Genomic DNA, 24,975 nt, shown 5'->3' with positions numbered 1-24,975 from the left:
TATCCAGACTAAAGATGGCAGGATAAGGATCCTTGGGGAAACCAAAGATGTCATGAATATGGAGGCCAAGGATCCAGATTGGTAGAAGTTGGAAGGAATCACGCATGAATATGTACAATGGGGCCTGTGACCCATCCTGTAGCTGAAAACAGGGAACCTACACTTGTGAGACAAATTATTGTTTTCTCCCTCTGTTAAGCTGTTGGAGTAAGATAAATATTTTTGATAATAACAAGCAATTATAGCTATAAACACCTTCATTAACTCCAGCAGCTCAGGTTTATTTTCACTATACAAATTATTTGCACATGATTAAGCTCAGGATCTTGTCTAAAAGGTGCCAACCTGGGTCTCTATCACGTTGTGCAGACACGTTCTGTCCCAGATTTCAAGGCTGTAGGAAGAAGCTGAGACAGGCAAACACATGTACCCCAGTTTCAATAGTACAGATGAACCCTTCCAGGGTTCCTGCCAACTCTTATGCAAAAATATTTTTATTTCTACTTTCTACGCTTCCCTCAGATACCATAGCACTGCAGCATAAGAGCCTGAATAGAACAATATCCACCCTTCTTCACTCTAGAATCATATTTTTCTTTAAACCCCCACTTCCATGGCACTACTCCTGTGGGACAGCAAGCATGGCCCTTCTGTAGCTGTCATCACACTGTTACCAATCAATCCACTAGACCAGCAAAAAACATCTAATGGCTGTTTCATAACATGCATTGTCACACAGGTCAACTTGATTTCCTAACTCCCTCAGTGGGTGACTAGTAGCACAGAGGGATTTATTGCTGAAGGTGTGAATGGGAAAGTTGTGCCATTACACTAGTGTCTCTTGCAGACAGATCAAGGAGCAGCATTGCTGGACTCCCAAGAACCCTTTTGGAACATGAATCTAGCATAATATACAAAGTTTGGATGGAGAGGTTGAAACGAGACTACCTTAAAGGGGGGCAAGCTCTCTTTAGGCCCTGCCTCTCTCTCAGTCTCTGAATGGTGTGTGTATTCCTTGGTGTGTCTGTGGGTGTAGGCCTGGGGACTATTATCCCCCAAGAGATTGCAGCAGAGGGTGAGAGTGCTGTTAGGGAAGTGGAAGACAGAAGCTCACCACCTCCCCATAGGCAGTAGGCCAAAGGAGTTGAACCGGCTCCACTACGCCTGTGTGCACGCAACAGGCGCGGAGGGGTTAAATGCGATTTAACTCCTGCTATAACTGGTTCCTGGGCGCCACTCGTCGATCCCAGAATCGTGCAAAACCTTCAGAGGTCAGGGGACGTGAAAGCCCAGGTTGCCGGAGTTTGCCCTAGAGCGTCTGTTTCACCGTTTATATAACTGAATCCTCGAAACTCTCCCAGCCAGGGGTCGGGCACACAGACCCTGGGCTGCCTGCTCCGCCACTCTCTCTGCTGCAGCTGTTTTTCTCTCGCATGTTCAAGACCCAGGGTGAGTCTGGAGAGGAGGAGCCTTCGCTGCAGTGAGCTTCAGCCCAGCCTGTTTACCAAAAGAGAAAATAACAAGCCCAAAGCAGGGGTCGAGACCAAAAAGGAGCGAGCAGCATTCCCAGATTGCCGAGACCTCCACGGCTACTTCTCCAGCCTTTGCTCGTGCACGGATTGGATCAAGCATGCTGGACTGGGTGCAAGCTTTGCTTCTCAGCGCCGCGCTGCTAACAGCAGCGTCTGCCACCGAAGGTGAGAGCCGACTCCCCTCTCCCGGCACCGAGCTCCCCGAGCTGCGGGGCAGGCGATGGAGCCTACATTGCCCTGCTGTGGGGTACGGGTGTCTTATTCCGTATGGTTTCGGAGAGAGGGACTCCGAGCTCCATCTTTGTTACCAGGAACAAAGGCAACTCTCAGCCTCCTGAAAACCCTTCTGTCTCTGCCAGGGGATGAGATTGTGGCACATAAAATAAGTCTGGTCCCCTTGAGTGCAGGGACATCATGACCTCTCGAGGTCCCTGCCAGTTCTGTGAGTCTATAAAGGGTAAAGAGGATGTGACCGATCTCCGGACGCAGGGACAGCGGGGGTGCGGAAAGTGGAAACCATGTATTGGGTGGTTGTTACTGCTTCCAGCCCGGGAGAGGGGCCGCGCCCCAGCACCCCTCCGAAGGGTGGCTCAGGGAAAGGGGGGGGGGGAAGACGCTTCCCTACATTTGAAGATCAGCGGAACTGGTCGCCCAGCCCTCCCCTTCTGGGCAGTTTGGAGAGTCTAAAGCACGTCAGCGCTGCTTGGCTCTGCTGAGAGACTTTCTGCCCCCATTTTAGAGCTGAGTTTGTTCGCCCCCGTTCGGATCGGAAATGTCATGGCGTCCGGGGAGGGTGTTCGGTGCTTTGATGTTTTCAAAGTGCCTTGAAGGAAGAGGCGAGAAGACGGAGGCAGCGGGGGGGCTGGCACAAGGGGTGCCGCTGTGGGTTACAAAGCGTGCGCAGTTTCAGGGCCGGTGGGGCTCTCTCGTTCTCTCCAGAATGTGCCCTTGGCAATGGAGTTTCCTACCGGGGCAGCCAGCAGATTACCTCGAGCGGTGCCCCATGCCTGAACTGGCTGGCGGTGCAGAGAAACTACAGCTCCACGCTCCTTGCAGGTAGGTGCGCTCAGCTGCCCCAACCGCGGGGGTGGTTGGCTTTTTATGGGGGGCGGGGGCTCCAAGCAGCTCCTCAGCTGTGTTATTGTCCGTCCCCCTCCCCGCTCGCTCCTGTGTGTGTTGCCCGGGCTGCGTGGGGGTGCAAGCCCAGCCCCTGCCGTGCATTAAGTGTCTTTCCCGGCCCCCAGTCTCCGAGGATCACAGCAGCTGCCGGAACCCCGACGGCGATGCGGCCCCCTGGTGCTACGTGAGCGGCGAGGCCGGCATACCGGAGCGGAGCCCCTGCGACATCGCCCCCTGCCCAGGTGAGCGGGATTCCGCCCGGGCTGGCGCGAAACTTTCTCCCCTAGTGCGGGGTCCCCACGCACTGCCCTCCCCGCCTGCGGTCAGCTGGAACAGGGCACGTGCGCAGGGGGAGCACGTCGGATGAACCGCGAGGGGGGTGCAGTTGCTAGTCCCCACCCCTGCTGCTTCGGGATTGGCTAACCTGTTGCCAAGCTTATAGGGGCTTCTGATTGGTCTCTCGTTTTGGGGTGATGTCATCCCGCGGCTATAGCTCGGCGTGTAAACAATTTAACCCCGCCCCCAGGGCGGGGCTGTCCTCGCCTACTGCACGTGGAGTGAGCAGATCTCCACCTCCCAGAGCCGCCGCCGGCGGGGGGCCCCCCCTCCCTTTGCATGGCATCCACCGTGACGTCATGCTAGCCCTTCCCATGTGTGTCTCGCGGCCCAGAGAGAGCCGCGGAGCAGCCCTGTCCTCGCCAGCGCTGAGTCGCAGGCGGGTCACTGCAGGGAAAGGCCATGTCAGGGTGGGTAGCTCAGGTGTTGACAAACTTGAGGGAGCGAAGAGCAGCAGAATGTCGGGGACTGTGAGGCTCAAGGCACCAGCTTGTGGAGAGCGTCACAAACAGCTGCGGCACCCGTGAATCCACAGGGGGCTGGAAGCAAAGATTAAACAAGTAAAGCCATCAAATCCAGACTGGACAGGCCAACCACCTACAGGCATGGAGAGGAGTTGTCTGATGGGGGAATAATTAGAATCAACAGGAAGAAATTAAGAAAGGGAAGAACTGGCATACCAGGAAAATCTCCCTGATAGAGGTGTTAGAGTGGGGAATAATCTGTTTAGGACTATTCCAGGGAAAATATTAGAAGATGCACAATACAGAACACATCTGCACTGATCCTGTCTGAACTATCTGCTTGTTTGCTCTCCTCTCTAATGTCTAAGAGTCTGTGGCCCGAAAACCTTCCCCAGACACCCCCATCTTTCATTTCAAAATTCGTTTTGCTTAAAAAAGTGTTCCCAGAGAGTAGTCATCCGTGGTTCACAGTCAAGCTGGAAGGGCATAATGAGTGGGGTCCTTTTGTTCTACAGGAGAGCATGTCCCTCCTTGCATGTAGTCCTCCACCCCAGGCAGGATTCAGACTTCTCAGTCCTCCTGCCCTTGGGACTGCAGCTCATTAAGGACAGAGCAGATGTTCCCTGTTCATGGCTCTTTATTTAAAAGTCCTGGGACTGAGGAACTGCCTGGGATTGGGAGCCAATATGCTGAGCAATTCGTGCACTTGCCAGGGATTCAGCCATTTTGTCAGATTAAACCACCTTCCCTGCTGTGGTATGTCTGCCTGGGGAAGGGGCTGCCCCATTGCTTTCTCTTCCCCAGGCATAGCCCCTGCCAGATCCTTTGTTTTTTTTTTTTTTCTGAAAGACACCGTGTGAAGTAACATCCCTGTGCAGAGAGACCCTTATTTCCTGGTGGTCTCCTGCTGTTACTAACCCAACACACCCTCCCCCTGAATCACATAATATTTTTTTCTCTAAAAGATATGCTATAGTTCAAAGAGAAATTAATTCAAGGAAGTCCTATGGTCTGTGTTATACAGGAAGTCAGTCTGGCTGATCACAGACTCGAGGTATTGAACCAAAACGCTCCAAGGAAAAATACCTAAAGGAACGTTGCCATCATATGTGTGGGATGGGGGTTCTGAGACCCATAGAAAAGATGCTGTGGAAGGTGGCTTTCAGTCTTGGCAGCATATTGAGTGTGTGGGGCTCTCCTCCAGAAAGGTAGTTTTTCTTGTCTAGGGCTAGCCCAGACAGGGAGTAGAAGCGTGTCCTGCTGGTATGGTCTTCATTACTCCACAGTGGTCATATGAAATGGAATATGAAGATTAGTGAGCCACATGGAGGATGTGAAAAGTTTATACTGCCAGTGCCCTGAGCTGACACCCCCTTTAGCTTTTGTTAGGAATATGAAAGGTGAGCTCGATGGTGGACCCAGAGTGAGTGCTCCCCCTCTTCCCTTCACTCCTTCACACGGGCTGTTTGGTAGCAAGCTGTACATAAGAGAGTGGTGATGGTCTTAAATTCTTTCATAGACCAGTCCCACGCAGGCCTTTCTTGCTCAGAAATGTTGAGGCAGGAGGGAAATAGAACAGCAGCAGGGGCTCCTGCAAGAGTTCAGTAGGGGGATATTGATCAGCTTGGTCATTTCTGTTCTGTGAGATTTTTTTTTTTTCTCTGTATATTGAGCTATAAATGGATTTACCTGGTGGCCCTTTGATTAATGCTCTGGGTTCAGGTCTCACCTCTATTCTCTCACTCCTGTTTTGGTGCTTTGTTCTGCCAGTTGCCTAGATTGCTCTTGATCTTTATATAGAGCAGCAGTTGAACTGAAAAGTGTGTGTGCGCGCGTGCGTGCATGTGTTTTCTTCCATCTGTGGGGAGACATTCTTACATCTAAGGGGGAGTGGGACTGTTTGTCAGTTTAAGATGAGGAAGGGACCAGGGTTCTGGGTCTGAGATGGGTTTGTGCCCCATTCACAAGATAGCTGTTGCTATGAAACTTCCATGACAAATTTTAATATTTTAATGTATTTTTTCCCCCCAACAGTTGTTACCTCCTCCACAGAGACTCTGGTCCCTACAGTTGCGGCTGAGGTTTCTCAGGGGATAGACCAAGTATTTGAGCCAGCTGATACTTTACCAGCCCGGAGCGAGGCAGCTGCTGTGCAGCCCGTCATTGGGATCAGTCAGAGAGTCCGGATGAAGTCCAAGGAAAAGAAGGACTTGGGGACATTAGGTATGACCTCCAGGAACACACTCTAGATTCCTCAGTGGGACTACAACAGGATGTTTCTTTTCTGAACCCTAAAGCCACTGTTGTATATAGAGGCAGAGGTGCTGCCTTGTTCCTAACTTTATCGCTTCTGCTCCTTCCCCCCAGGTTATGTGATGGCCTTCATCATGATGGTGATAATCATTGCCATTGGAGCTGGCATTGTTGTGGGCTACATCTACAAAAGGTAAGTAGTCTCTGGATCAAGAGTTTGCAGTGTGGCTGTGATACAGGCCTATTAGAGTCAGGAAATTCTGAGCTACTATAGATAACACCTAAGTCCCAGTTCATGCAGGACTCTGAGAAGGGTAGGCTCTTATACATTGGTGGTGGTGCTGCTGTGAGATCTGGTCTTGTCATAGCCTCGATGGAACTCATTTAAACACAGAGGTATTAGGTCGCGTAATAACCCCCCACTCACCCAGGGCCAGTGGAGGAGCCCCCTCCCCTTGAAGTATAGCCTCCAGGATGCTGCACCGTATAGTTCTATATGTCTTGATTGTTGGAGCTTTCACCACTTTTGCCCTGTGACACTTTTCAGAAACGATTTATTAAGCTTTCATTCCATTATTGCAAGTCAGAAGCCCTTGGCAGGGCTGCAGTTGTGTAGACACACTGGCCAATTTGCCTATGATTCCCCAATATGGACCTGCCAGCACATCTGCGAGTCCTATGTACTGGCTACTCTGTTAAAGGAGTGGGAGTTAAGTATCTCATAGGATTAGGCCCTAACACAGTGAGACAGTAATAACAGCTGTGTTTAAAAACAAACACCCAAACCACAGTAACCTGCCCTTTGTTCTGTGTCACCCTCAGGCTGAGCCCACTCTTCCCTTTCCTACTCATGGTAGTCTAAGCCATATCTCCCTTTTGTGTTTATACCTTCATCTATTTGAGTGAAAACAGGGTAGAATCATAATTCTTTCCCTTTCCTAAATTTGTCCTTTGAATTGCATGGCCCAGTTAGCCTGACAGCTGCACATACTCAACTCCCCTTCAGTTCAGTCAGACTTACGTGTGCACCTGACAGGCTGATTGGGCCTGCAGTTTGTCGATAGCATTCCAGACAGACATCCTACAGCCACAGAGAGATTATCACATCCCTGCTTTAGGGCTTAACTCTTGCAGCTAGCTGCCAACCTCTCCTAGTGAAGCAGAATGAGTCCCTCCCAGGCTGAGCCAAGTCCTTACATAAGATGCATCAGCAAGCTTGGACAGCAGAGACTCCAACAGTGTTACATAAGGTTAGAGCATGATTCAGGGTGTCACTGAAGGTAGACAGAGAGGACTGATGGGGGAGGAGGGAAGAAAGAAGATTAGACTGCACTAGAACTGTCTGGCAATAAGCCCTGGACGCTGTTCTAGCCTCTTGGAGCTGGCTACTCCAGGGCTCAAGCAGAGGACAGTCTGAAATGTACTTTCTGATCCACCAGACTTGCATTGAACTGGGGCCTGGTTCTGCCAGGACTGTTTTTGCTGTGAGAAGATTTTGATTCTGGGGAGGCATGATTCTTAGTGGCCCCTCCCTTAAATCAAAATAGCCCAAGTTCAAGCTTCAGGCAGGGTCAGCACTGGATGCTTCAGTTTTTTCCCTTTTCAGCTCGCCATGTTCAGGTGCATTGGCTTCCCAGTTAGAGTTAAATTTTGCATGTAGCACTTGTCTTAAAAAAACCTGGTTGGTGTCTCATTAACTAACGCACGCATTACCTTTGCTATAGAGTTCAGTAATTGTCACTCTTTTTTAAAAAAGCCACTTCTTGGCACCAGACACTGAAGACATGTCACCTTCCTTGCTGTCGTATGAGGGGTCAGGTAGTTTGGAGGAGCAAGTCTCTTTGGAGCACAGCAGGCACATAAGATCATTACATACCTACGCTGAGCAGTGCCATTAACTCAGTTTGCTTTCTGGAAGATACTCATTGCCTAAAGCATGTGTTTATCCCTCCTCACCTGTGCAAGTGCCAGCCACCACCCAGAGCTCTTGCATCCTCTCTTACCATTCACAGTTAATGGCTTCTCTAAACATTGGCAGCTCCTGCTTTGACTCAGCCATCCTGCCTGTTACAGGGACTCAAGACAGAGCCATAAACCAAAATCCAGTTAGCTGCCACATGTTGTTTCCATATCTACTGTCTGAGCCTTGAGGCCAGTGACAGGTGGGAGCAGACTGGCTTTAACCTCCATGATGTTGTAAAACTGGATGAACCAGTCAAAAGCAAGGAGTGTTGGAAACCTCCCCGCCACACGGCTCTGTTTGCTTTTCAGCTCTGTGTTTGGGGAAAAACCCAGCACATCACATTCATATTAAAGGCCTGGTCTTTTGTTGGAGCAGTAGCATCTTCCCTTCTGCTGCAGCTCCTTTGGGACAGAGCCCACTTGTAGAGACTGACCTTACTGCAGTCAGCACTCAGAGCACCTGTTCTGATTCTTTCTAGGGGCAAAGACTTGAAGGAGCAGCACGAGCAGAAGGTTTATGAGCGTGAAATGCAGCGCATCACCCTTCCACTTTCTGCCTTCACGAACCAGGCCTGTGAGCTTGTGGATGAGAACATGATAGTGGTACACACCAATCAGACCCCCACAGAAGAGGCACATGATGGCAATGCGCCTCTCATGGGCCAGGCAGGTACTCCCGGTGCCTGAGGAGCTAGGGCCAGGAGAGGCACAGGTTGAAAAGATTGAGGCTAAGATCCCAGTCTCTTGTTTCAGGAGTGGGGGGGGTCATTTGTACTTTTTTGTTGATGAATTCCAGCAAGTGACAGGACTTGGAGATGCACTGAAATGGGGGCTGTTCACTGTGTGGCTAGCAGGACTTGTTTCACCTGAGGACTGGTGCAGTGTGCCACGCTAGCCCCACCTCCTGTACTTCAGAATGGGAACTCCCTGCATCCTCTTTTTCTGTTCCCCTCTCTTTTGACCAGTGTTACATGCATTTCAGCCTGTACTCAGACACAGCAGCAGTATCAGAGGGACTGGTGGGAGCTTTACAGCAGCGTTGTGTAGAGACTTTGAATGTAGTTTTACATTTTACTTTAATAGGAGAAAGGCTGTCCTGTGCAAATGTCTTTTAGAGATGGGGAAGAGTCAACTGACAGTTATCAATATGGGCCTGTGAAGAGCTCATGTTCAGGTGGGAGAGATGATTTTGGTTAAAAGGGAGGGAGACAGTTAGCCCCAATGCATTGCTTAAGAGATCTCTCTCAAGATGCTCATAAAGCAGTCTTCCAGTGCCCAGGACACATTCCCACCCTCCTTGGCTAGTACAGAGGAGCCTAGTGCCACAGCATCCAGCTGGTCTGTGTGCTAGGGCAGAAGAGCAGAAATGCTTCAAAAGTGGAGGGAAGGTAGAGAACCCCTCAATCAGCTTCAGGGAGAGTGGCCAAGTACTCTTTGCTGCTTAAAGGGATAGTAGCCATTTCTGAATTCCTTTCAGACTTTCCCCAGAGATGTGTATTTCCAGCAAACAAGAGTTTAAGCCAGTCCTAGGGTGAATGCAAGTGGAAAGCACTTGAGAAGGACAAGCCAGCTGCGCTAGTGCAGGCACATCAAGGCCTCCTGCATCCTGTTCTGTGTCCCTTGCACAGGCTGCAGGAGAGGTCACACTGCAGGAGCTGTTTATCCAAACTGGCCACTTTGGATAAAGATTTTAGGGCAAGTGTCTCAGCAAGAAGCACTTGTCTGTTCATAATCTGTGTAGGAGTAATTCAGAGAAATGCACAGCTCCATCTCTGCAGCAGGGTTCAAGCCATCCAAATAAGCTTTTCTACCCACTTACTTTAAGGAGAGTTACTGAGCAGAGATTAAGTGTTGATGTTTAGATGGGTCAGAAAAAAGAAAGTGGTTTTTTTTTTTTAAATTTTTGAATACCATTTCTTTGTAAATATTTTAAATACCTCATTATATAAAATAAAGATGCAGATTGTCCTATGTTGTATTAAAGCTTAAAAAGGAAAATAAAAAGGTTCTGTGGAAACTTGTGTGGGCTTCAGTTGAAAAAGTAGCTCACACCTAGGAAATGTGACTAGCTCAGCATGCCTTTCTGAACATGTTTCAGCTCCTTCAGGGTATTTAGCTACATGAGCAAGCTAACAGCATTATTCAAACCCAGGCAAGGCCTCCTACCCTGAACTGCAAAGCAGTGAGAGGAGAGAATAATTAAGGCCATAGTAGTCCATCTATTGCTCCCTTCAGAGCTACAACTCCATCCTGCGTAAGACACACACACACACACACACACACACACACACACACACACACACAATCACCTCTGCAATTCAGAGAACATGCCTTTGCCTCTAGCTAACACCATGGGATGTTGACTCTGTAGACATATTGGCAAAGTCTAGCATTAGAGTGGAGCAGAGCATTCCTAACAAAGCAGCTGTCTATTTACTAACCCAGAACAAGCTACTGTGACTAAGCAGGCTGGGCCTGTGGAGAGATGATCTAATTATTCCTTTTCTGCTCTGAAGGAAGTGGATTCTGCTTTACTTCCTGCTCAGAGGCAGCTCCCTTCCTCTTCCTTTGGAAAGGCTGGCGTAAACACAGTCAGAAGGTTACAGTGGCTGGCATGGATTAAGAGGAGGCAGCTAGAGTTCAGGTGATTTCAAAACTGGCAATGACAAATGCTTTTTATTTTTAAAGTCTATGCCTGACAGTAGCTGCTGTCTGCCACCTGTTCCACTACCCTAGCTAAAGGCACTACTGTAGAGGATTTACACATAGGTCAGGCATGAGATCCTAACCTACAAAGCCCTTGCTCAGTCAAGTCAGTCTGCAGCTACCAGTCTGAGGGCCCTGGTGATACTCTGAGTGAGGGGTCCCATTGTGTGGCAGCCTCATGTTTTCATAGAATATCAGGGTTGGAAGGGACCTCAGGAGATCTAGTCCAACCCTCTGCTCAAAGCAAGGTGAATTCCCAGTTTTGTTTTTAAACCCTCGTTCCCTAAACAGCCCCCTCAAGGACTGAAGTCTCAACCCTGAGTTTAGCAGGCCAATCCTCAAGCCACTGAGCTATCCCTCCCCCCGAAGCTCCAAATGCAGACAAACAGCTTTGTGTCCCTAGGATATATTTATTGCTTTTAATGTAGTCAACAAACACTGTGCTGTGCAATCACAGAGTTAAGACTCCCCACCCACACATCACCCAGATCACCCTCCCTTGACTTTCCCCATCCTACTAAGTAGCAGGAAGAAAGTCCTGTAACAATTAAAATGCCTGAATCCCCCTGAGTCAGTTGACAACTCCCCCACTCGCTCACAGTACAGGACTTCTGTTTTAAAACCACCACCATACAAATTAAACACAACCAACTTAAGACAGACATGAGGGCTGGTCCCATGTAATTTCTATGGCCAGGCTTTCACATATTCCCAACGCCTTAGAGAACAGAGGAACAAACATTAACACATTCCACACTAGAAGATTATGGGGTTGCAAAGGAGAGCAGAGACTGAATCCAGTTTTACCAAGAGGGCATGGAACTCAAGTGGACTCAGCCAGCCAGCCTTTGACTGGGTAGCACCAGCCACATATTACTAGGGAAGTTGTTTCCTTCCTCCTCCATTTCCCTCTAATGCCCCAGTTCAAAGCTCCAGTGAATATGCTGCCTCCTTCCTTCTCCAGGCTCTGTTCCCTCCATGCATGGCATGACTCTGGAGAAGGATTCTGTTTGGAGAACGAGACTAAGTTCTGTGTCAGGGGCTCCAGAACAGATAACTTGAGTGACAGAGACACTTATGGGACTCCCCTCCACTGCAGGTCTTTCTGGAAAAGGACAGTTATAGCTACTGAATTATGAATCCTCCAGCTAGTACACGCAGAGGACAGAAGACATGAGACTCCAATTCACAAGCATCTGTCCTTGCCCTCAAATTCCTTCTGCTCATGAGGGTTATCCATCTCAAACAACACTCACCTAGTCTAAGCCAAATGCCTCAGCATAGAGCTTTTCAGCTCACCACCAGGTATATTCTGCCACCATTATGAGACATGTATCTCACTGCACCAGGTCAAATGCCCAGAAACAGGCACAAGCTCTTGGGGAACAAGTCTCCCATGTATACAGCACATCAGGATCAGAGTGCTGCTGCAGTTCTGGGCATTCAGACTTGTGTCCTTTCGCCTGATATGAGGTCCCAGGCTGGGGGACTGGTTGTGTGGATTCAGTAATTGAAGGTGTTGATAGAGTTGAAAGCATACCTGGGAACCATTCAGTCCCCTCCTTCTTACCCTCTGGACTCGGATCACAGCCTCATTCACATCAGGAGGGTGAGCAAAGCCCAGTTTTCACTGGTTGTAGTGTTTCTGATCAGGGCCTTGGAGGGTGAACTACACTAACCGAGACAAATTCTACCCACAGACATGATACCACAACCATTCTGTTCAAGCTCCCCTCAATTCCTAGAGCTTCTCCCAACCATTAGGCAGCTCAGGAACTCCCACCCTGGCATGTAGAAAAGCAATGGAGTCCCTGACTGAGCCCTTTGCCAGGTGCCTGGTTTTCCCAGTTTAGTGTATTCCAGGTTGTCCAAGGAGAGCACGGTCACTAAAGTCTGGGACAAGTGATTCCAGAAAAGCAGTTCCTAACAAAGGAGACTTCCTATAGTGATTCCCTTCCTGGCAGATAGGCCAGGACTATTTCACAGCTTACAGTCACATGTCAAGTTCTAAGGCACCACAGTGATACAAGGCCAGACAGGCCCCAAAGAATTGTGTTTTCCCCTTTGTGTTGAGCAGCTCTCCTTGGTGCAGCAGGCAGGAAATAACCCTTTCCACTTGCAGAATGTGCCATAAATCCACAGTGAAACCAGGAGATGAAACTAAACTGCCATGTCTGTTTGATGGGGGAGGGAGAGGTGATGCACCAAGTATGCAGTTGGTGCCCTCTGAATGCCCTGCAGGTGGCTGAAGTACATCTCCCCTCCATGTCACTTGTATGGGATCCAATGAAAAGCACAGATCACAGGATGGGCCGCCTAGGTTGTGTTTTCAGGTAGCTTGTCACGGCTCAGCCCATACTGAATGTTCACATTGTGGTCCAGCTCCTCCAGCTCGGAAGGGAGGGGGATGCCCAGTTCTCCCAGGTAGAGAGAAAGGGCTTCAAAGGAATCCTCCAGCTTTGAAAACGAGGGCCTAGAAAGAAGTGATAAGACAGATAAGAGAGATGGGTCAACAGGACAGCTGCGGACTAGCTCCTGGGACAGTGATGGGGAAAGGAAGACAGCAGCGAAAAACTCCTCCATGAAGTGATGATACAGCAACCAAAGTGCCCTGGATATTAACACACACCTGTCATCCCACTCTGACCCACTTTGCAGAGCAACACCTTCCCAGTGGGGGCAGGAGGAGAGGGCATCTTCCAGCCTGAGAGAAGCAAAGATACAAACTGAAGAGAACCAGAGATTAGACCCAGGCCTCACCCATTTCACACCCCTTACCTGCTCTCTGGTTCCAGCCTGCAGCAAATGGCAGCCAGAGGGAAGAAGGCTGGAGGGCAATCGGCAGGAACAAACTTCTCCCAGAACAGCTTTACATTGAGGCCAAAATCCAGTGTGCGAGGGAGGCAGTCAGGGTCAGCATACACCTGCCCAATGATCTAGAGGGGAAAGAACTGCTCAGGTACAGCGATTGTAGCAGCAGGGACAGCAGCTGAGGGCTAGCCGGTGGGGTTGCTCAGTCTCTAGAGCTAGGCTGGCTCCCTGGAAACATTACAATTCATGTCTGATTACAGGGCAAGGGGAGCAGAGCTAGAATTGTACCAGTCCCCAGCTACAGAAGGGCTTGTTGCATGAAGAAGGATCAAGGCGACACCATTTAATACAGGCAAACCTCACAGGCAGTACAGGGGCTGACCCTAGAAGTCTCTCCCTGCTACGGCAGAGGAAAACCAAGCCCACGTTCAATCTCCCCATCCCTAGGGAATTGCTGGAAGGAGTACGATACAACTGTAGCTTTAGTGCAGATTGTGCAGTGTCCTAGCCACTGGCAGTCCATGCACTGAAGGAGGAAGCAATTTCTCTGCTCCCAGGGTATTAACATCTTACAGTGTGCACACAGCCCTCCATGATGTCATTATGCTATCAAACCCCTCCTCCCCTAACATGGCTCACGTGCCAGGGAGCTGGGGGAAGGCAAGTGGGCATGTGCAGTGAGCTCTGAAGTATATTGCAGGAGCAACAGGAGGGTGACAAAGGAGGGAGGCAAAGAAATGGTGCATCAAACACATTATTACAGAGACCAATCAAAAAATCTCAGAAGGGAAACCCAAGCAGAGGAAAGAAATGGGGAAGACGACTGTAGAATGCACAGGACATTACTTAGGTTCTCTGCCTCTGTCTAAGGGCTTCTAACACTGAACACATTTTCCACTGAATTCTACCTGTCACCTTGGATACAGAAGGCCACCAGTCAAAGCCTAGGAATGCAATTGCCTGACTGGGTCAGACCTGTGATCAATATGGTCTAGAATCCCATCCTTGACAGTGGCCAATAGATGGTTCAGAGGAATGTGCAACAAACCCCAGAACAGGCAGATTTGTGATAATCTGTCCCCACCCCCCAAAGGTCTCAGCCTAATCCCTAACACCTAGATTGATTTAAGACCTGAAATATGAGGTTTTATTTCTCTTCCAATACTCTGTTACAATACTTTATGCTAACTGGATGTTCTTGTTACCCATATAAATACAGTCCCACTTTGAATATTGCCAAGTTGTTGACCACAACCACATCAGGTGGCAAGTAGTTCCACAGTCTAATTGAGCATTGTGTAGAAATTTTTTTTTATCATTAAGTTTTCTAATTTGCAATTTCATTGAATGTGTGTGTGTTAGTGTGAGTTATGAGATGGGAGGAAGAGAACCTCTCTATCAGATATTGTATCTATTGTGTTTCCTCTTACATGTCTCTTTTCTAAGGTAAGCAAACCAAATTTTTTCAGTCCCTCTTTATAAGAATATCTAGGCCCCTACTCATTCTTGCTACTGTTCTCTGCACCCCACCTGACATTTTGCACTAACCTTCAAGATGGTTACCAGCTGCATTCCCTCTAAGCTGCACAGTGGCAGGGCCACCCAGGAGTGATTGATTTAGCACTTGATAAGGAGAGCCAGGCACAGCAGTTTGTGTTCTGGTGCCCCTCCCCGCACTGCTCTACAGCCACATTGCTCCTGCCCTCTCTCTTGGAGCCCCTGGCCAACTGCTCCTGGGATCCTCTTGCTTGCTGTGCAGAGCAGGTGGGGGAGACAGGGGCACAGGGGAGCACTGATGTCAGGGTGTTCCCCTCCCTCCAGCCCATGTACTCCATCTCTGTAGAGCAGGAGAGGGGGGACAGGTCTCAGGAGCAGGAGAGCTCAGCTGCTGTGGTCTGAGCCTTTGGTGAGTGCCTTAAAGAGACAGAGCACAGCGTCTCAGACTTCCCCAGCAGCCAGCACACATGCATTCTGTCTCTGACACACACTTCCCAACGCATACTTGTTATTTCCTGGTACTTCCTGCAATGCACATATATGTTCTCTGTAATTTTATTCTTGCAAAGTGCTGTTATTTTATTTTTTTGACTAGTCTATGCATTTCATAATTTTATTTCTCTCTCGGGCTTAAATTTAATTGAGTAGTGAGTTCTAAAATACCTAACCTGTCCTGGCTGGAGTAATTATCCCAATGGTAACTTTTAACAAATAAATATATATCATATCTAGGTTTTTTGTTTCTACTGGTGGCGCACACCACCTCGATATTGGTGCACAAAATTAATTCTGCACTTGGATGGAAAAAATTAAAGGGAACATTGGTTACCAGTACAGTATTCTAGATGAGGCGGTACCATTCATGCATATGACATTTTTTCCATATTCTCCACCCAAGCATTAAGAGGAAAACTCCAATTCAGGTCTCCCTGCCACCTCGATTGCTCTCACTTCTATACACAGTGAGTACTTTAAAAGGTTGTGCTTTCCTTTGGGAACACTCTGTACATAATGCACATCTGGCTGTGTTGCAAGGGAAGGAGGTGGGGAGAAGTTTTAGGCACACAGGATATTGGTTCTTGGATCTGTATCAGACATTCATACCATGGAGAAAAGAGATGGCCTATTTTCTACACACAGCAGGAGTGAGGCAGAGAAGTCGCTGTGCAGCCAGACCAGGCGTATTCCTTCCAGAAGCAGGATCTGCGAACTGAACCCCACTTTTCACCTTCAAACAGATTTTGACCACCTCTCTAGTGTCAAATCTCACCCTTACGAAGGCCCTGAATTACCCTGGTTAATTACAGGCTGGAGACCCAGGGTTCAGGAAGAGAGAGAAGGAATCTCAGCTCTAAGCTCCCATGTTCCTGGAAGATGCCACCTAAATCCCAAGATTTTTGCACTAGAGCCAGATTTTCTCATTCCCAGCACCAGTTCTAAGTTTAAGGAGGGAACTGCACCAACAAAGCAATAAGTTCCCTCTTCCCTCCCACCCCCACACTAAGGGGAGTGAGATGGGCATGCAAGGTACAACTCCCCAGACTCGTCCTAGCCACAGTACATTTGAGTCAGGAACCCCAGGCTCAGCTGCACAGAGCTGCCTTCTGTTGTGTATGGAGAGGAAGAGGTAGGACAGGACCCCGGTGATGTTTGGAAGCCGTCTCGCTCAGACCCACTAGACACCCAAGTGTGGCCTGGACTTACCTCACAGAGAACAATCCCAAATGAGAAGATGTCCACAGTCTCATCATAACTCTGCCCTGCAGGAAATACAAGACAGGCGACTTTGTGAGCTAGAGATATTCCTAGTGCAGTCAGGCCAAATAGCATCCCATTGTGCAGCAGCATATATGCCAGCACCAGGAAGGATTCACTATCCAGGCCCAGGCAGCCTAGCAGGCCAGCGAATGCTCCGAAGTGGAGTCAAGCACAGCCATGCTCAGCCAAGTAAAACATGACTTTTCTCAGCAGCATCCTGGTAAGGGTGGGGGAAGAGGTGTCCCTGCCTGCACAGATGCACTCATGACCATTTTACAATGCTAGATTTGTTTCCCAGGCAGAGCTGGGGTTAGTCACTGATGTGGGGGAGCAAGAGGGTTTCTAGCATGGCAAAGTAGCAATTAGCATGCACATCTAGAGCAGCTGCATCTAGTTTCAGAGCCTGGTGGCTGCTCCCCCCCCATGGCTATTTTGCAAGGAAGTGAATGGAATAAAAATCAATTACGTCTTATGTTCAGTGCCCACCTTAGCTGTTCTTTAGCATGCAGGTACAGGCTGGAGTAGTCAATAGCCCTCCTGCATTCCACGTTTCTGAAGGGATTGCTCTGTGAGGGCAGAACTCTCTGGTTTTCACACCACCAGCCTTTGTTGAGCATTTCTGATCAACTGTTGTGGTGCTGGCTTAAAGTAGCAGTGAATAAATTCACTTAGTGGCTCCAAACTTACTGGATGCAGCCTGGAAAGGTCAGGTGTATTCACCACTGCAGTAATGGAAGCATGTTACTGCAAGAGTGAGGCATAAGCAGGATTCCAGGCAGCAGAATAAAGCTGTAAAGTTTCCATGGCAACTTTTCTTGACAGACCACCACAAGGAAGTTTGTGCACCATATTCCTGCCAGAGCCTGGGAAATGGGGACAGTATCTTAGCTGGATAATGACCTAGAGTAAACACCATCCAACAACAGTTTGGTGCCTTCAGTTATCATAGGGCCTCCACCATAACTGGCATTATCGACAGATTGCAGAGAAGGGAACGGGACATGGAGCTGAAGGACTGCTTAGAAGGTTAGTTCAGATAGAACAAGAAGCACAGTGGAGAGACAGGGATGGAAACTGCAACCGCTGTAGTCAGTCTGTGGCTAGCCAAAAGATGTCCATCAAAATGAGCTCTCTTTCACTGCCATTACGCACACAAACAATTCATTTCCATAAGGCCTATAATACAGCCCAGTTTCAAGGGAAGAAAAAGGGTGCTCAAGGGAGGAGAAAGGGTTCTATTGCAGAGTCCTAAATGGCCCCCAGGGGTCAAGTGAGTGCTGATGTCAAATCCAGAGAGCCTTTGCCATTCACATTGACAGTCCTTCCAATGCACTTCCATGGTATGCTAAGCCAGTGTTGGCTGCCCAGGAAGCTGGATGCCCAGTTTCTGCTGCAGTGACTGCAGAGGTAATAAATTAAGTGCTAACGATCTCAGACAGCAGAGGGCTGAGACAGGGAAAGCAGGCCCCTGCACTGAGACAGGATCCACAGGGCTGGTCTCTCCAGGCAGAGACAGAGGCCTCCCTCCACAGCCAGGAATGGAATTGTGGCAGGGCCAAGTGAGTGTTGGATCTGGGAAGAGCCCCGGTATCCCAGAGCAGACTATCTTGGGGGCACAGCTGGCAGTTTTCTTGGCAAGTGCCAGGCATGCTATACATTAGCGTTCCTGCATCACTACTCTAATGCCTTGGAAAGCAGGATAACCCTTTGCCAGGCTCCGAAGGGCCCAACAGCACAGAGCTCAAAGGAAGAAGAGGGCAGCATCGAAAGTGGTAGCAGAGAGCAGCAGGATAGGGAGGATAGAGGCCATAAAACCAGAGTCTTCCCTTTCCCAAGAGATTCCTAAGAACAGCCTGATGTTGAAGTCAGCTGGGCAATACTTGATAGTGCAACCATGACCCTGTTTGCTCTTTCTGGAGGATTTAGGGGCAGTTCTACTTGTTTATGTGGTTGCCTTGCAGCCATGCCCTGGTCACATGGAAGCCCAATTCACGAGAAACAGCTGAGTTTGCATTCTCCCCTCACTCGGGTCCCACACAGGCAGCAAGTGCCATCGGGGACATGTTTGCCCTTAACCCAGTGCCAGGGAAGATCTGCACCTCAAGACATATAGCCACTGCCTTCCCGACTCCGAGTGTGTGGGGGGGAAACCATGCAACAGCCGGCTTCCCCTTTAATGTTGGACAGACTAAACTTTACAAGTTTGCCCCACAGTTCTATTTTATTTCATTTCTATGAAGCACAGCCCATTCACTGCATCCCTAAGGATGTCAGAGACACAAGACTGAAGTTAATTTCAAAGCCAGTCGCATTGTTTCAAGCCTCTTGTTTGTTGCCTCCAGCATCTGGATGATAGCAAGTATAGGCCCATTACCCCTCCCAAAGAATCTTGACAAATCTCAGGAATGGGCTCCCCATTTCTTGCTGCTTACATTACTGGCCGCAGGGAAATTTAGCAGGGCCGAGGTGCAAGGGAAAGCACATCCACCAGATTTGTTGACAAGAAAGAAGCTTGTGTATTAGAAGGTTTAGAGCCCTAGGCAGCTAATAGATTTGATTGCTGCCAACAGCTGGAGTTTCCAATAATCCTGTCATCCCCACAGCAGTGCCCTGAGGTAGCTCCTCACCTGCCACAGTAAAGGATCTTACCATTTAACATCTCTGGTGCCATCCAGTATGGGTTCCCGACCACAGTATAGCGCTTCTTCCTGTCGCTCTTCCGTAGAGTTCGCTTCTTGACAGATGGCTTTTCCAGGGTGGGTTTCTTTCTCTCTTCCACAATCAGCCGAGACAGTCCAAAATCAGCAACCACCACAGTGTTATCCTAGCCAAGGGATTTAATCACAAACAACTGATTCCCTCTCAGCTCCTCCCAGAGGTAACTCATTAGCACAGAGTGGCTATATTTCCTGTCACTTATTAACTGCACATTAAATGTAACCATAGCAGCAGCTGTGCAGGCAGGCAATAAGGAACCTCCTGCAGCTAGCTAGTAGAATGCAGCGAACATGGGAGTCCAGCAGTCTTGAGTAGGGGGAAACAAGATCAGATAGGGTAAGGAGAGAAGACAGCCCATGAGTCCTCATGCAGGCATCCGACCAAGTGGATATTCACCCACAAAAGCTCATGCTCCAATACATCTGTTAGTCTATAAGGTGCCACAGGATTCTCTACTGCTCATGCAGGGAAGGAGTTTTAACTCCATTAACTTTCTTACAGTTGCTATAATGCATTTGGCTCTCTATCCAGCTTATCTAATTCTACCCAGAAGTCTTTCCTAGCAAACACTCTGCTCAGATTTGACCTTGTGGTTGCGACCCAGAAGTAGATCCGATATTGAGAGTCTGGGCTGAGGGAATGAAGCCCACAGCTGAGATTTCATAGCATATTAAAAGAGAGAGAGCGCCCCCAGGATTCTTGGGGAGTTAGTGAGACAAAATGAATGATCAGAGATGAAACAAAAGGGACGGTAGGTGCAATTTATGGACAAAGGTTAGGAGAACCAAGTACATAGCTCAACTCAGCAACAGCTAGTGGGGAAGAGGCTACAATAGAGTATAAAGGGTTTAGAAATGGGAGAGGACTCAAGTGTGTGACCAGGATTAATGGAGTGAAAGTAAAAGATTAGGCTGTGGAACTTTCATTTATGGGGACACTGAAATGAAAACTGGGATACATGCTAGAAGGCTTACAAGACGGGATCGCCTCCACACTGCCAAGGAGAGTAACCAGAAGGTCTAGTGTGTCCATGGAAGCTAACAGTACATGGAGAAAAGCAGAGGGAGGAGAGGAGAAAAGACAAAGGAAGGACCATATACCAGCTCACCAGTTTGATCAGACAGTTATGCGAATTCAGGTCTCTGTGGATGATACACATGGAGTGCAAATAGGCCTGAAACAGAGGGACAGAAAGCAGCATTAGAGCAAGTCTCGTGAATTCATCCTTTGGAGTTAACCCCCTCAAAACATTGGTAAAAGCATTCAGTATTTCCCTAACTACCATGCAGCTACTGCAGGCCATTATATAACATACTATTACATCAGCCCTCCATGCTTCAACCCAGAATCCTGCAGGAGCAGTCTCAACAGAACATTCAACTCACCATTCCTGAAGCAACTCCTTTGGCAAAGCTGACCTTCTGCTGCCAAGGAAAAGGGTCCTGCAAAACAATGACAACTCCTGAGTGATCAGGTCTCATCGCACTAGCTGGCCACCTCCTGCTAGAACTGGAGAAAGATGATATAGTCCTGAGAGGAAGATGCTCTATCTACAGGCCTGCTACAGCATGTGCAAAAGTAGGGGAAACTTCCCTTTACCTGGAGGAACCAGCTTCAAAAGAGAGATGACATTCCAGCTCACTGAGCTCCTTGTGGACACCCAGCAGCAGAAAGACAGTGTTGTGTAACCAGGGCATCTGTTTCACACTGGCCAGAGACCATCAGGATGCCCATACATGCTCCAGGAGGCATTTACTCACCGCATTGCGGAGGAAGTCCTTTAGAGTCCCCCCTTCAATGTACTCCGTGAGAAGGTTAAGCTTCTTGTCCTTGTACAGTACACCAATGAACTTCAGCACATTCGGGTGATCCAAACTGCGCATCACTTTCACCTGTGGAGACAGAAACATCCCCCCCCACCCTCATGAAAGATTGGTATAGGCCTTCCTGAGATTCTCAGTAGCTTTACTTACTGGTCCCCACACTGGGAGAGAAGGGGCACATACTGTCCGTGGAGCCCCACTGCACCTCTCAGAAGTATCAGAACAAAGTCCATTCAAAACCCAACTTTAAGACAATTCAATGATCATTGTTGCCTCTTTTGTTTCCATTATTACTTGATTCTTGAAAGATAGTGATCAGGCTGGAGAGCCTCTAGGCTGGTTATGGTTTAGTTGACAAGACATCCACACTGCAGCTAGTGTGCTGTATGACACACTTAGGCCAGAAGAGAAGCACTCAGGTATTTAGGAAGCTACTTTTCAGAGAAGCCTGACTTTGGGGAACGAGGAAGGCAGCCATTCAATAGGTTGATTTAAAAATTCCCTTCTCTGCTGTAACTAAATGGAACATCTTCCAGCTCTTAGTCTCTGAGTCAGCTGTTTCCTATTAATGTTTTATACTGGAAAGCTCGCTGTACAGGATGCATCCTACGTTTTACACTTATATTCACTAAGCACAGTTCAACCAAATAGCCTCTTAGGCTCAGAGTGCCTCTTAGACTTTCTATTCATTAATTTTCAATAAGTCATCTTCATTTTCTGAATAAGTCAGTCATGTTTAATTGTGACATGTTTCCAACCAGGTCCCTTCTTCCCCCAACATGCTGCTTCCCTGCTAAGATCGCTGGTATGCATTACTACCAGGGGCAGAGAGGAGCTCGAATCCCCACACAACTGGCTCCCTAGCCTTACTTAAGATCTCGCTCCTACCTCTGTCAAGAAAGTCTTCTGTGTTTCCTCATCACAGCGAATCAGCTCCTTCATCACCATCACCTTCCCTGTTGCTTTGTGCGTTACCTGTTAGACACAGACACCGTCACAGCAGGAAGGAAAGCCCTATGAAACCTATAGATGCTTTAGAGCAGGGTTTCCCAAACTGTGGGTCACACCTCCCTCCACCCCTGACCAGGGAGAGGAGAGGAAATTCAGACAGACCAAGTCCAGGGAGTTGTAGGAAACTGCCACAAAATAAAAAAAGTTTCCCATAAGATTCTGTAAGTTGAAAGTGATAAAATAGACACACAAAAGGCCCATTGTGGTGTGGCCCTTTGAGTCTACAATATTATTGTATCCCAAGAACCCCTGTTAGTGGTTCAATTTTAACCAGTGCAGAATCTGAGTGTGTGCTGCAGGCTGCTAGAGCCTCTGCTAACAGTATTAACTCTGCACCTGTGTGTGCCTGGAATTACCTTAAACCATACAAGCACAATTAAACAAACATGAAAAGCAGGTCCCCACGCACACAGACCTTAACCAACCACTTCAGTCTCTATTAGTGAAATTACTGAGGATGGTTCCCTTTTTTACAGGTCAAGAAGAACAACTAAGCAATTCTCACCAAGTCAATAGATATCCCTGCTGTCATATAGCTTCCAGCAAGTGCTAGGTTTCCGATGGGCTTATTGAAAACTCGTTCTTTTGAAATGCTGCGTGGAGATGCACAACTGGAGACTGTTTAGTTGCGACAGAAAGCAGTCAAGGTTCCACATTCGGTGTGAAAAGTGTACTGCAATCTCCAAGGATGGCACCAAGGTGATGACAACATGTGAGACAGTATCTAAAGCCTCATGGTTTCACTGTGTCACACAAGCCACCATGCTCTTAAATGCCTGAAAACTGTGCCACGTCCTTCATGAAAGCTGTTGAAGTCTTATCCAATGATTCTTGGCTTTTTTTGCATTGGTCTGTGAGGATCTGGGTGCCTTTTAACCAGCACACTGAAATCACACTGACATCAGCCTGATTCTGGATTTAGAGCATGACTGCAGGTTTTCTGGAAGAATCCCTCCTCCTGCCCACTCCTTCAGTAATTCAGCTTGGGTGGCAGAGTCTACCTCGCTTAAATTTCAGGGCACCTAAACAAGCTGATCTCCTTCTCTCAGAAGAGAGAAGATAAATGTTCAGTCCACAGAGAACAGGGTAGAAGCATTCAACAGAACATTTGGAAACTGGTCTTAATCTCAGAGAGGAAACTGGAAGAGCTTTCCTGTTTCATACTTTGTGGGAACTGAAGAACCCAACAGAAACCCTCAGGCCCTCAACTGAGCATTGAAGAACATGAGTTCCATCTGCAGGACTATTCTCCTGGTGACCCACGAGAAAAGCAGTGGATCAACCAACTCTCATCATGCAAGAAACTGACTCAGCAGCGCTGACTTGGCTATTAAAAGACAAGCCTCTTTTGGGAGACCCTGAAACTTACATTGGCCAGGAGCTCAGATTTGGGGGGTTTGTGAAGGAGTAATTCTGCTGTAGTTGCAGAAGCCATGGAAGTTCTCATAGACAGAGGATGAAATGCAGAGTCCAGCTTTGCTTCAACTACAATTATAAAGAAAGCATAACAACTGACTGCTGATCAAAAGTAATTCTCTCCCCAGCTGAAAAGCACATAGCACATCAGTAAAACAGACTCAGACTCACAATTACAGGGTCCTTTTTGCACCTCTCTTTTGTGAAGCTTACTAAATAATTTCTGGTATGTTGTGGTTACAAAGTGTCACTTGCTCATGTTTAGAGTTCAAGATCTTGAGGGACAAGTATTGTAAAGAACATTAGTCTGGAAAGGGACCACGAGCTTAGAGAATCTGGGAAACCGCTCTGCTGGAAAGACCGGATTCAGCCTTGACACTAGTGCACACTCAAGGTGAGCAGAATTCAGCGCTACTCTGATCTAGGTGGAGTGTGAAAACCTGGAGACTCTGGCGTGGATAATAGGGCCAGGCAGCAATACAGCATCCCTTCTCTAGCTCCTATCCAAACGTTAGTCGAGTGCTGAGCAGCACTATGCCATCACCTTCCACAAAGAGATGTAAGTGTCTAAAGCACAGTGACAAAGGCAAGGGAAGTGAAGGGAAGTAATGAAGACAAATAAATGGACTCTTTAGGCTGGTATAGCAAACAAACTTAAGAACAGTGCTGTTATGGAACTCACTGAGGAGACTATCTCCCAGTGCATGCACCAACACGAGAGGAAATGCCTCTGTGCTGTTAACCCCACGGGGATGCAGATGGCAAGACATGCTGCAGAGGAAAAGGTTCTGCTTACCTGGACATGCTATTTGTCTATGAGCAGAGAAAAGAAATGCGCCAATTAGTATAGTACCATATCAAAGATTGAACACCTAGCGCTATGAATCCCAGAGCACACTGTCATATTCCCAAGGAAGCACAGGAGGATGATTGATACAACAGTGGTTAAGGAGAAACTGATTCCCACAGCATAGTGGGATGGAGCTCAGGGTACTGAAGAACTCATACTGGTCCTTGGAAGGTAGGTAGTGTTCAGGAAACTGACTCAAGGATCAGCTATAGTAATACCAGACATCTGAGCAGACTGCACAAACTCCAACTATGGGGGTCAGGAGGAAATCTGTTGATGCAGAATGCCAAGGAGGGAGCGCCTGAAGGGTCCATGCTCCATGGCTAAGATCAGACAGTTAATACAGGGAATAGTAGAGTTACTATTGCAGGAGCTTTTTGTTCTCAAAGGGACCGCTGCACAGATGTGGTCAATACTCAGGGGAGTCGAGTTTGACTGTTAAACAGTTTACCACAGTAACTGTCACTGGATCCCTTACAAGTCCCAGTCTGTCTAGCACAGACTCTTGCACTGAGGGAACTTCACAATACTCAATTGGGAGATTGAGTGGGCACCTTCACGAAGACAGTTCATGTAACAGTGAGTCCTCCTCCTGTCATCTTGACAGTTGTGACCCATTCGCTCTGCAGCTCTCGTTATATACAAACACCTCAGCACACTAGATGCTTGTTAGACAGGCTGCAATTTAAACAGGACAGTAACTCTCCAGAAGAATGCAA

General features: G+C 48.2%; 2 protein-coding genes across 4 annotated transcripts in view; one reads left to right on the top strand and one right to left on the bottom strand.

Annotated features, from left to right (window-relative positions):
- Positions 1 to 1,281: 1,281 nt before the first annotated feature.
- PIK3IP1 (phosphoinositide-3-kinase interacting protein 1) lies at positions 1,282 to 9,683 on the top strand. The gene is made up of 6 exons (XM_050923660.1): positions 1,282 to 1,697; positions 2,472 to 2,588; positions 2,777 to 2,893; positions 5,486 to 5,674; positions 5,819 to 5,897; positions 8,146 to 9,683. The coding sequence occupies exons 1-6, from the start codon at positions 1,631 to 1,633 to the stop codon at positions 8,351 to 8,353; spliced, it is 777 nt and encodes a 258-aa protein (XP_050779617.1). The 5' UTR covers positions 1,282 to 1,630; the 3' UTR covers positions 8,354 to 9,683.
- A 1,079-nt stretch (positions 9,684 to 10,762) lies between these two features.
- The window catches only part of LOC127034602 (E3 ubiquitin-protein ligase RNF185), a 71,177-nt gene continuing 56,964 nt past the window's right edge, over positions 10,763 to 24,975 (bottom strand). For all 3 annotated transcript variants that reach the window (XM_050923594.1, XM_050923595.1, XM_050923596.1), the window contains 8 exons: positions 21,868 to 21,954; positions 20,917 to 21,048; positions 20,542 to 20,598; positions 20,265 to 20,330; positions 19,088 to 19,262; positions 16,385 to 16,440; positions 13,151 to 13,308; positions 10,763 to 12,845 (listed from right to left, as the gene is read on the bottom strand). In XM_050923594.1, the coding sequence (XP_050779551.1) occupies positions 12,689 to 12,845; positions 13,151 to 13,308; positions 16,385 to 16,440; positions 19,088 to 19,262; positions 20,265 to 20,330; positions 20,542 to 20,598; positions 20,917 to 21,048; positions 21,868 to 21,954 (888 nt within the window). In that variant the 3' untranslated portion in view covers positions 10,763 to 12,688. The remainder of the gene's footprint in view (positions 12,846 to 13,150; positions 13,309 to 16,384; positions 16,441 to 19,087; positions 19,263 to 20,264; positions 20,331 to 20,541; positions 20,599 to 20,916; positions 21,049 to 21,867; positions 21,955 to 24,975) is intronic.

The sequence above is a fragment of the Gopherus flavomarginatus genome, chromosome 15 (genome assembly GCF_025201925.1).
Source record: "Gopherus flavomarginatus isolate rGopFla2 chromosome 15, rGopFla2.mat.asm, whole genome shotgun sequence".
Classification (NCBI taxonomy): domain Eukaryota; kingdom Metazoa; phylum Chordata; order Testudines; family Testudinidae; genus Gopherus; species Gopherus flavomarginatus.
This window is presented reverse-complemented; position numbering and strand designations above follow the sequence as displayed.